General features: G+C 44.3%; 1 protein-coding gene across 2 annotated transcripts in view; it reads right to left on the bottom strand.

Annotated features, from left to right (window-relative positions):
• ARFGEF1 (ARF guanine nucleotide exchange factor 1) overlaps positions 1-10,612 on the bottom strand; it is a 90,798-nt gene extending 80,186 nt beyond the window's left edge. For both annotated transcript variants that reach the window (XM_082754054.1, XM_082754055.1), the window contains exon 1: positions 9,947-10,612. In XM_082754054.1, the coding sequence (XP_082610180.1) occupies positions 9,947-10,070 (124 nt within the window). In that variant the 5' untranslated portion in view covers positions 10,071-10,612. The remainder of the gene's footprint in view (positions 1-9,946) is intronic.
• Between the last annotated feature and the right edge of the window lie 1,522 nt (positions 10,613-12,134).

Raw genomic sequence — 12,134 nt, forward strand, 5'->3', positions numbered from 1 at the left:
GATCAAATGCATACAAGTGTGGATCATCACAGACATCTATTAGATTATGTCTAATCTCTGCTGTTCAAGCTTTTTTAAAAAAAAATAGATATTGTTAATAAAAGGTAGATGAACTACTAACATTTTTAAAAAGCTCCTCAAAATTATCCTTGTATTGTTCTTCCATAGAAAAACCCTTCCTTTCATTGTGAAGATGCCTCACTCTGACCCCAGCCTTGCCTCTGATCCAGTTTCAAAGAGAGGCTTGAGGCAGGAGGAGGTTTTCTGGTTTGGAGGATGTCATTCAAGTGGAATCCTACCCAGATCCATAACAGAAACTCTAGGGGTAGGTAGGAAACATCTCAGTGCAGTGCCACCTGCCTCAAGTTCATCATTGGAAGGACTGGAGAGCAACCACGCAGACAGACCTCAGCTTTTCCTTTCAGGTGAAATGGAGAACAGGGAACAAATGGCCCAAGTGCTGGTTCTCCTTCAATGTAATGAAAGGAATGTTGAGAATTTTCATGTCATTTCTGACAGGAGCTGAAGTATACAGATTCTAGGATGCAGGTCAAATTTATCTCCTTTTCCTTTCTGCTTCTAAGGCACAGCTCCTCTACAGCTCCTCCAAACTGCTAACCATCACAGTCTATTTTCCCCATAGTTGTGCCAAGCATGAGAGAGCATTTCAAAGAAAACTCTTCACCGCAAAATCTCTAAGCAGTCTAGATCTATTTAAATGTGTAATTTTGAGCACACAAGCACACAAAAGAAAGTGTCATGTCCTAAATTACGAGGAGAAAACATTTAAGAGTTTCATTCACCGCAGCTAAAGAAAATTTTAATCATGCTTCTCAGGCACTTAGGCGATCTTTACCCAGCTTTTGGAATTTTATGCAAACACGGCTGTCCTATTCTAGCTGCTTTGCATATAGCAGTTATAAAGCTCTGTTTCCATTTCAGAGTAATGAAAACAGAAGTTAATTAATTCCTATCCGCTTTCCCATATACCCCACAAGATCCAGCACTGCATTCTTGCAGATGTCACGGTCCATTAGCCAAATGAAGCACGCTGAGTTCAGACTGGATTTTCCAGCTTTCCTGAGCCCCTGCAAAACCCACCTGATTTTATGCCAGCTGCAAAGCTCCTGGTATGTGCAACAGCACCATCCAGACCTTCACACACACTGCTAGAACCTGAAAGGCTGTGTGCGAGGCATGCACTTGTGTGTTATGTTTTACACACAACAGGACCACACCTTCACAAAAAACATCTTGCTTTCAATGGCCACTACCATTGCTTTATGCTTATTACCTGCATTAAAAATACAAATTTTTGTTCAAGTACAGCCATTTTAATTTGTAGCACAGTTTTAAAATTAATGTGATTTGGAGCCATCAAAGAAATCCAAGTGCCACCCTACTTACATCACAAAATGATTTATTTAGTATTTAATTTGCAGAATTGATTTAAAATTGCGTAAGCATACCTCAACTGTACCTGGACAGCTGAGCCCTGTCGAACGAAATGTTATTTAACATCTTCCTAGTAAACCCCAACATTTTGATCACAATTTGAAACTCTCTATGTATGTTCTCCCCAGTTTCTCTCTAACTGCAAAGCTGCACTTTGCAATCCTGAAGCACAGGGGTTAATCAAACATTCCTGGTTATTCAGAAACATCTGCAGTGCTCATGGACGCTTGAGATCCCTGCATTTACACCAAGTAAAAAAGTAGTAAAGCTTCTCTGTATCCAGCACTGACTGAAATCTGTTGCCATGAAGTATTTACACACCTAGTCGCACTGTTATTTGTAAGCAAAATGCAGAGTAACGTTCCAAAAACCTGTTAAGATTATCAGAACAGCAAGCGCTGAAGACGAGTGCAGAATTTGCATTAGCAATGGATCACCTTTTTCATATTTATCTCCCCTTGTGCTTGAGAACAGACACAAAACACAGACTGAATAAACCCTGCTTACATGAAAACCTATATTATTTTCAATTCTCTTTAGAATATCTTCCTGTTTTTTCTGACCCAAGAAATACATGAAATGAAAAAAGATTAAGGAGTAGACCGCAGACATTGCACATTTGAACAAAACCTAAGTAGTAAATGGGGTAACATCAATAACCATGCAATCTCATACCGGATTAGTTTACGTAGTGCGTGGGGTACCAGAAAAGTCGGGGGGGGAATAAAAATAATACATTCTGAACTGAAATCAACAAAAAAGAAAAGACAAGACAATAAAAGAAAAGTCTACAGCAGTCATGCCAGTGATCAGTGACGCCCTAAAAACTCTTGGTTTTGGTAAAATTTAGCTGTTTGTATGTGTATGTAATTTTACAGTAAAAATCTGGAGTATAAGGCAAATATGTGATACAAAAGACATGCATCACACACACAAAAAAAGCTGGTTAGATAAAACAATTAGAACGAACTCTGATTAGCAGAAAATTAAATAACACAAGAGCAATATGCTTGCAGAAAACAAAGGCGACTTTGGTGAAGTGCAAATCTGTTTCAAAGTTTTTTTCTTTTCAAGTCTCCCCAAGATGCTATTGAAAACTTGTGCTTTTGTTCAATCCCCCCAAATCACAGGAGGATAGCATAGATTAAAACAACTGAACGAGGAGGTATTTTAGAAATCTAATCAAACACTGCAATCAAACACATTACTGCTTAGGGATCCTTCACCAGCAAGTGTGTGTTTGCTCACAGCTTAGAAAGAAGCTAGGAGTGGCCCGCTTCGCAGAATAAACACTCATGCGCAGCAGCAATCGCTCAGTTCAGGAAGCTGTCGGTATTTGTCAGCCCTGAAGAGTGGAAGATCAGTGGGCAGGTGACTAAGAAGGAAATGAAATTCCCTCTCAAAATGAAAGTTTTATTTGTTATTGTGTGTGTGCGAGTGCACATCCACCTCAAACAGCACCTCCCCAACAGATAAGCAAGCAAGCTTCTTGGGACTGTGCTTACGAGCGGAAGCACTATTTCATACAATTCCCATGAAATCAAGTGTGCCTTTTTTTTTTCTGGATTAAGAGGAAGCATCCAGTGGGACTGCATTTTACAAACTCCCACAGCCAGATGCAAGACAACTCTGAAACAATTTTTCCTCGAATTCAAACACACTTTAGGGGGAAAACCAAAACAGGACGTGATACTCATAAAACCAGCCCACTATTTTCCTACCCAGAACAGGAGCAGCGGATTTAAGGAACTTAACTCTTGTGCTGTGTTTTGTTTTGTTGGTTTTTTTCTCCCTATGTGGCTCTTCAAGCGTGTCTCCAGATAATAAAATCCACACGCTGCTGGAACCAGGAGTAACATTACTCTAAAAGCTGTACCAGGTGTGGAGTCAGCAGAACCTTCCCATTTGCTATCCAGGCTTCAAAGCTACAGCATCATAGCAAGAGCTCATGTTTCTCAAGAGTTCAAGTTCTTTTAAGATCTCTTGCTCCCCCAACTCAAAGCTCATCATCTAACCCAGAAGCCCACAAAGAAACACAAGAAAAATCCCCAATACCAAGAAGGGTACCTTAAAGCTAGGATACAGTGAAAAGAAGCAACATGGGGGGGCAGAACAAAATTTGTCAACATTTAACAATTCAAATAAAATGTTATCAATTCAAACAAAGTATTTCCTACCAGTTTGACAATTACTACTTCTTATTTTGTAAAATTAAGAACTGAACAACACAGCAGTTACAGAAGACAAACGTGGAGGAGGTTCCTTCTGATTTATTCTAAAAACTTAACCTAGTAGAATTTTTGTTTGTTTTTTTGGAGGGTGGGAAGACAGGACAGGGGGACGTTAAATCTTTCTCAAGTTGTTGCTGACTGGCAGTTTTGTTCACATTCGTGTCAGCTGCTCCGCTTCCCTGCCTGGGACCAACATCAGGCCAGTCCCCCAGCAATTACCTAAGTCAACCCGTTCAGCCTTTTAACAGCGCTGGCGCAGTAGTAGATTTCCTCCCGTCCTTTGGAGTTTTCTCAGTGTCCTGAGACGTATTGGAAATCAATAATGGAGTTCTGCCAGGTATTTCAAACTCCTGGGACTTGACAGGCCTATTTTTAGGGGCTCTTTTACATTTACACTCAAGATGTGAAGTAGCATGTAAGTATCCATCTACCTTATTCCTCAAAACAGTTATTTTAACAGTCCCCTGTATCCATGAAGATAGCTATGAACTACCCAAACAAACAAAAAACCCAGCATATATAAGTTTGAAGTACTGACACCAGGTGAGTTTCACAGAAACAAAGCATACCAGCACAGTTCAATTCACCCAAACTTCATTTCTTCGACTGTCCTTGTACAATATTCTCTTTCCATATAATCCCACAAGAGTATTTTTTGTCTTCCCTGGCTATATGGAGACTTTCTGGATGTGCTGTATTTTACTTTGAGATTTGGTTTGCCCAACAATAACCTACAGTTTCTTCTGTTTACTCACGGAAAGGGCATGGTGGCACTGCCAGCTGTGCACAGATGACTTGCCCCGTACCTGTCTGACTGGCACAGCCAGGTCACATATTTTCTGCTTGTAGACCCACGTAATGCACTTTCGCCTCCTCTACCAGATGAAAGCTTCTTCCTTGCTTCTGTTTCTCTGATACCTCTCTCCTGCCTCCTCTAAATGTGCAGCTGTGTTTCCCAAGTCACTTCAGGCCCTGATGATCACTGTCCTTCCCAGACAAGTGCCTTGACGTGCATCCCTCCGATGCTCAGCTGTCTTTCCCAGACCAAAATACCTTCTCCCAGCAACCCATCAACTCACACACCACACAGGAAAACTCGATGGCTTGATGCAGGAAACAAAAAACAGTTTTGTTATGCTTTTTTTAAGTCATAGTCACCGACCTACTGTTGGCTTTCACAGAACTGAAGGAGATTTGTGGCAGCATTTGTTTACTTTGAGGTACTAACTCAGCAAAGATTTAAAAATATGAACACCAGTGACAAACCCAAACCAGACAGCCAGGTTGCCCCCCAAAAAGTCAATGCTTCCTCATCTTGGCCTTTGCAAACCCATGATTTCAGCTCGGAGTTTCCCTCCAAACAGGAAAGAGACTGACTAAAATACCCCTGGCTCACGCTCCCTGTCTGTAAACACCCATGAAACCATCCTCCCTGACAGCTGAACAAGGTAGGGCATTGAACAGCATGCTATCAAAATGCTACCTCAATCCTGGTTATTCCCTGAAAGCCTCCAGAAAAGGTTTAAACATGTATTTGATGTCAATGGCCAAGTTATTTCTCATTTTTAATTTTATATGACTAAAACCTGCAAGAAGGGATACTGTTGTCATGCCAAAAAACATAAATGAAGCAGTGGCGAGCTGGAGATAAGCAAGAAATACGGATGAAAACCAATGGAAGAGAAAAAAAAGATGACAATTAGAGAAATAACATACCAGAAAACGTTTTGCAGAAGGATCAATTTAGAAAAAAATCCACCACCAAACGGGAAACACATTTCATTATAAGAAATAAATGCACAGCAGTCACATGACAACAACATTTCTTTTTAGGCTTCAACATTTCAATCACTGCTCTAAAATAAGCAGCAGAACAGATATATTTAAAAGCTGCCCTGTGATACAAAGATGTGTTAAAGTCTCTCACAGTTAGATTTTTAAAAGATAGTGAAAAACAGCATTAAAACTTTCAAAATACCAAGATCTTTAATTGAGGGTGTATTTTACATGTAAAGTCAGAGTTCCACCTGAAAAAAAAAAGTACCTTTTTTTTTTTCATTCTAAGACAAAAAGCAATTATTTGCTACTCATTTGCCATTTTCCCAACCCAAATACGATCTACCTTGTTTTCTACAAAAACGTTTGTGAGCACACCCTGCCAACCATTCCCTTTCCCAAGGGAGCTTAAGGCTTGTCAGCACTGCCATTCTGCTCAGCCAACAACTGATTACGTTTCCAACAACGACACTTCCCACTGTACACTGCTTCTCATAAATTAGCCCCATAAATTTGACATCAGCAGCACTTTACACCTCAAATGCAGAAGGCAACCTGAAAAGCAGTTTATGGGGCCACCTAAACCTTACTGTTACCAGGCCTGAAACCCCTGCAGAGTGCACGAGATGTGAACCACGCAAACCCTGCTGGTTAAAGCCCAAGCACAGCATGCAACAGGGAAGGGCAGTTGCAACATTAAGGATTTTTTTAATGTCTCTTTTTATATGAGCAAAACATCTCCATTTATCCTCCTTGCTTACCCTGAAATGTGTTTCAGAAGAACAATTACAGCCAGCGAATAAACTTTGCGTGGACAATGGTGACTTGTGCATTGTGAAAGTAAACGCCTATCGTGCATGCAGACAACAGACAATGGTACAATCCCATGCCGATCTCCATAGAAAAGAGCTCTAAAAACTCGGGGTTTGCTTCTAAAAAGGACAACTGATTTTGATAAAAAATGAAATGCAGTCTATCAAGAAGAGAGAGACATTACCCAAACTATGAACAGAAATTTTGCTCATTCAACACTTCTCCAGTAAAATTAAATCCAGAAGACTGTAATTGTCGTCAAAAAGGCGTCTTTGACTGTTGATGAAAAAACTTCCTAAACTTGCAGTGCACTCAGCATTGGCATCAGGTCCATGCGCTTCAATATTGACTACTAACCCAGCTTGCTTGGCTACTAGAGCATGAGTATCTATGTATGCACAGGACATGAGAAAATGACACTAAGAAGGGTTAAAAAAAAAAAAAAAAAAAAAAAAAGAGCAACAGGGAAAATGATGCCGGTGACAGTCCCAGGCCATCCAGCAACCTGTGCAAGTAAAGATAAATCTTCCCCCTTCTGCAATCAGAGCTCTACTTCTAACTTCACCTTTTCTCAGAAAAAATAAGAACACCTTCCTTTAAAGGATGTACCAGTTCCTTACTTGTATCGTTTTCATTTTTTGCAGTTTGGGGTTTTAAAGCGAGTTGAGTTCCCAGTCTGCACATGATCGAGCAGTCTTTATAACAGGGAATTATGTTTTGCTCAGCTCAGTCCTGCTCTAAGCCACCTTTCCAGGCAGACAAATCCACACCCTGGACTCTGACAAAGCACTAACCGTTTCTGTTCACTCTATTAAAAACTTTATATTCAACTAGGGAGTTGTTCCCCCCCCCCCCCCAGACCTTTTATGGACTATGCACAATGCAGTGTGTTTACTGTAAAGTTTCCTCGACTGTAGTATGGCTCAAAACCAACACAGAAACAGCAGTGCAGGGAACTGGCTGTGAAAGGAATTCTAATTCCAAACCTGCAGCTCGCTGCCTGATGCTCTGCAAATAGACAATTGTAAAGATAAACTCATTCCTTACATAGCTTAAAAGCAGCTGCTCTCCAAGTACAAAACGTGAAGTTCCTAATTACCTGTATTTTGTTAGGTGACCAGAGAAAGAAATGTTTCTCTCACACAGAAAACATTTTTCATAAAGGACAAACTTGTATGAAAGGATCCATGAAAGCTGGAGTTGACTGTTCTGCATTAACTGACAAAACCTGGTGAATTGTTAGAAATAGGATGTGATAGATCCTGTATCGTTATCCTGTATCATTAGATATAGGCTTAATTTCCTATGTCATGATGTCAAAATATCCAGGAAAACAAACACATACACCTTTGTATTAGTAACTGCTGCTAGTCAGAATCTGTTATACTAAAAGTAAGCAACGTTTCACTACAGTTGTAAAGTTGAAAAAAAATCTTAACAGAAGAGTTTAGTACGACATCACAATTTCAGTGAAGACTAATCAATTAAATATTCAGACTGAAAAATATTATTTTGATTTGAGGATGTGTTTGCCATGATTTTTAAAAGCTACATTTTATTCAAGAAGCATTAAAAAAAAAATCCAGCAAAACTTTAGACTGTCAGAGTTAACTCCAAACTCACTTTAGCTTATTACGTTATTGAAGGTGTATCATTACTTTCACTGGTCTATGTAAGAAAGCAGTTTCTCGGGAATAAGAAGCATTTACTCCTTGCTTAAGGTGGCAAAGTGTCCAGTCAAGTGTTTTTCAGGATGGAAGCAATCTGAGATGAAGAGCTGGATGGAGAGACCAAAATTTGGGCGTTCTATTTCCAACCCCGCTACAAAAGACAGAGCCACTAACACTCAGCTGGCCTACATGTGAAATAGGGAGGATATTTACTTTTATCTGGAAAGCTTTTTATAGCTGGCTTAGACGCGAGCACTGTAGTCAGGAGTTACACATTGCCACTTCTGAACTGGGTATCCATGATACAGAAAACCAGACAACAGACCATACTACATGCACAGGCCATCAACGCCGGTATTTAATTGTGCTATAATCTACCATCACTGATTTTCAGGAAGGCTCTGTGGTAACTAACATCACTTTTTATTTTTCTTAGGCTGATGATGCCTTTTTTAATATACATATACACATTAGCTAATACACACAATCTTGTATTTCTTTTTCCCTGCTTTGCTCTCTTGTAACCCCACATACCATACAATTTTCCTATTTGAGGCCCAATCATGCAATTAGATCCACAAGATTTCAATGAAGCTGTAGCACAGAGATCACTGGGTTACGTGCTTGGGGGGGGGGGGTCTCCACCCACAGATCCCTTTAGAAGATAAAAGATGCAGACTGCACAATCTGGAGGGCTCGCTGCACAACGTGCGTGACACAATGGAGCTGTGCTCGAGAGGGATCTGGACGAAACCTAAGACAGATCTGCCTACTGAGATAAAGTACAGCAGTAACTCAAGATTAATACTGGTGACTAATTCTGTGGATGACATACTGGCTGAATATTTCTGTTTCTAACTTGAATACGTCATACAAGGTCCATGGAAAAACCAAAGGGTTATTGGTTTAATCCCATCTGTCTAAATTGTAAGATTATTATGAATACATTCTGTTGATAAGTGAGAGATGTAAGACATACCCTTTCCAATCTCCTTGAATTATTAATAAATAAATAGTTGAGCTGCCACCATTTCTCCCCCTCCATTTGCCTGGGCCTTTCACAGACAAAGAGAGAAAGAAAACAACAGAAGTCCTGTTCTTTTTTTAAAAAACATTAAAAATGTTTTTAAAAAGATAAATGAATAGATTGTGTTAAGAACAGAGAGCCTGAAATTACGCAGGCTTCATTTTGCAAGCAACCAAGTTGCGTTTCGCATTCTCTCTTTGACCGAATCTATTCGAGCAGACGTTGCTACTGCACAAAAAAAAAAAAACAAACAACAACAAAAACCAGGAATTCCTAAAATAATTATCTGCAAACCCAGGAGCCGAACAGGAGGCCGGGAGGGCCGTAACCCCTGTACGTGTGCTTTAAATGAAGCGGGCACCCCCCAGCAGAAGCCTCTGCTTGGTGCTCGCCCAGGAGGGCCGCAGCCCAGCCGGGCAGGCTCTCAGAGCCCTGCTCCTCCTCGGCTCCGGCACTTGTCCTGCTTCTGCGGATGGTTTGGACACAGCAGCACCTGGAGAAGGGGGCGTCCTGTGTGTGTGTGTCCCTATGTTACCACAGGGCCCCCCCCAGGGCACTGTCGCTGCCTCCCTCCCTCCCTTCCCCCGTCGCCGCCTCGCCTCGTCCCCTCCCCGCTGCCTGTCACCTGCCGGCCGTCTGCTTCCAGGTCACCTCGGCTCGGCTCAGCTCGGCGCCTCCGGCTCTGCCTATTCATCCTGCGAGCGCCAGCAGGAGGAGGAGGAGGAGGAGGAGGAGGAGGAAAAAAGGAGGAAGGAGGAGGAGGAGGAGAGCCCACCAGCGCCCTCACGGCCGCTGCCACCCGGGGGGCGCCCCGAGTTTCCCCCAGTGCGGATCCAAGCACCCCCACACACACCCTGCTCCCCAAAAATCCGTGTCACGGCTCGGCTCCCCACGAAATGGAGGAAGGAGGAGAGAAAGGGGGGAGGGTGAGGAAGGCCCCTCGGCCGGCCGGCCGGCCGCCCGCCCGCACGCACCTAGGGCCACCTCGCAGGCTTTGCGCAGCTGGCTGTGGTGCGCCTTCTTCACCTCCTTGTCGGCCAGGATCTTCTCCAGGGCCCGGGTCAGGAACATGTTCTTCGTCTTCTTCCCTTCATACATGGGCGCGATCGAGGAGGAGGAGGAGGAGGGGAAGGGAAGGGAAGGGAAGGGAGGGGAAGGGAAGGGAAGGGAAGGGAGAGCGGGGCACCGGCCGCCCCGAGGAAAGGCTCCGGCAGAGGAAGGGCTCCCCAAGGTGGGGGGGAGGCTGTGTCGGCAGCCGAGCCCCTGGGCTGCGGGAGGGCGAAGCCTTCCTCCTCCTCCTCCTCTTCCTCCTTCGCCCCCCGCCGCCGGGGTGTGCGCGGAGGCTCAGTCCCCGAGCCGCCCCCGGCCCGCCTCCATTAGCAGCAGCAGCAGCCGCGGCGGTGGCGGTGTCGGCGGCAGCGACCTGCCCTCGCCATGTTGGAAGGAAGCGACGTCAGGGCCGCGGCTGCCGAGCGGGAGGAAGCGGCCGCCCTGCCCCGGCTCCCCGCGGGGCTGAGGCGGCGGGGAAGGAGGGAGGGAGGGGAAGGGAAGGATGGAGGAGCGAAGGAGGGGAGAGGGAGTGGGGGGGGAGGAGAGGCGAGAGGCGGCCGCCGCTCGCCTTCTGCCCGCCCCGTGGGCGCGCTACAGGTGGAGCGGAGCCGCGGAGATGGCTGCTGCCACCTGGGAGCCGGCTGGGGAGAAGGAGGGGCAGGGCTTCCCTTCCGGGCCAGCAGCGCGGGGAGGGGAGAGGAGGGAGGAATGGAGGGAGGGAGGGAGGAATGGAGGCTCCCCCCGCCAAGCGCCACCTGCCCCTGAGGACGAGGCGAGGCCGGGGGGGCGCCGCCGTCCCCCGAGGAGAAGCCCCCGGGGCCGCCCCTCACGGAGCAGCGGGCGGGGAGGCTGTCTCCGGAGAGCTCTTCCAGTCCTACCTGCGCTACGACCGCCGGATTACTTGTTTATTTTTTAATAAAACGCACCCTGACAAAAGCTGGGATGTCTGTGGACTCTCACTGTGTGAAATCACAACTTATTTCTGTCGCGTTGTTACGGTTTGTGTGCGCTCTCAGCGTTTACCCCTTGTGAAGGGGTGAGGGGGTCTGAGGAAAACACAGCCCGGCCCTGACCCACTGGTAACCAGCGAGAGCATAATACATCAAGTTTTCTGCTCTAAGGTGCAAAAAGTAGAATTATTTCCAATAAAAATAGGAATTCTAGTGTCTAGTAACATTGCTAATAAAAGCAGTAGAATTTGGCATTAATCATAGCTAGTTCTGGTTTAGATTTTTTTTTTTTTTGTTTAACCTTAACAAATACAAATTAAAAATTATCCTGGAAATTAAAGGATGTAATTTCCAGATCTGCCTTTCAGGCAGGTCAGGACAAGGCCGTAACAGAAAGCAGACGGCTGGGGAAGCCAGGGGTCATCTCAGACCTGGCCGAACTGGGAGCCAGCACGCAGCCAACTGCTCCTGTTTGTCCTCTCCTCCTGTCGTCCTGCTTCATCAGGCATGACAACAGCCTCCAAGGAGGTTAATCCTGCTCCCTTCCTCATGGTTGGTTGGGAATTCTAGGGCCTGCCCAGGCTTTCATGCCACCGTGCTAAGGCCTCACAAGCAGCCTTGCCTTCTTGACTGAATAGTTTATCTCAGCACGTGCTTCTTTGTCTGCAGCAGAGCAGTCGTGGCTGTATTAGTAAAGGTACAGCGAACCCAGTCTCATAATGAAGAGGCAGCTAGTGCTTCCTATTACTGCTTTAACCAGTTTCCCAAATGGAAAATGATTCATACCAAAAAGACTTGTTGCCATAGAGGTATCTATATCTGGACTTTTTAAGAAATACCCTGGCCTGGGGAATTCCGTTAAAGCTATAGATGAATGCCAGACCCAACTATTAAAGCAAACCACATTATTATTATTATTGTTGTTGTTGTTGTTGTTGTTGTTATCATCATCATCATCATCATCATTATTATTTTCTGAAATGACTCAAACTGCTCCCTGAGCTTTTTCTAGTCATTCTCAGTTAGAAACTGAAGGCAATTTTATACCTGACTGATAAACGTTACTGAAAATATTAAGAGGGTAGATCTGATTTTCGCTTTAGAACACCTCTCATCGAAAGTCACATTACCAAGCACACCGATTCTTGCAAAAGAATACACA

This window comes from Aythya marila (assembly GCF_965140915.1).
Source record: "Aythya marila genome assembly, chromosome: 2".
Taxonomy (NCBI): domain Eukaryota; kingdom Metazoa; phylum Chordata; class Aves; order Anseriformes; family Anatidae; genus Aythya; species Aythya marila.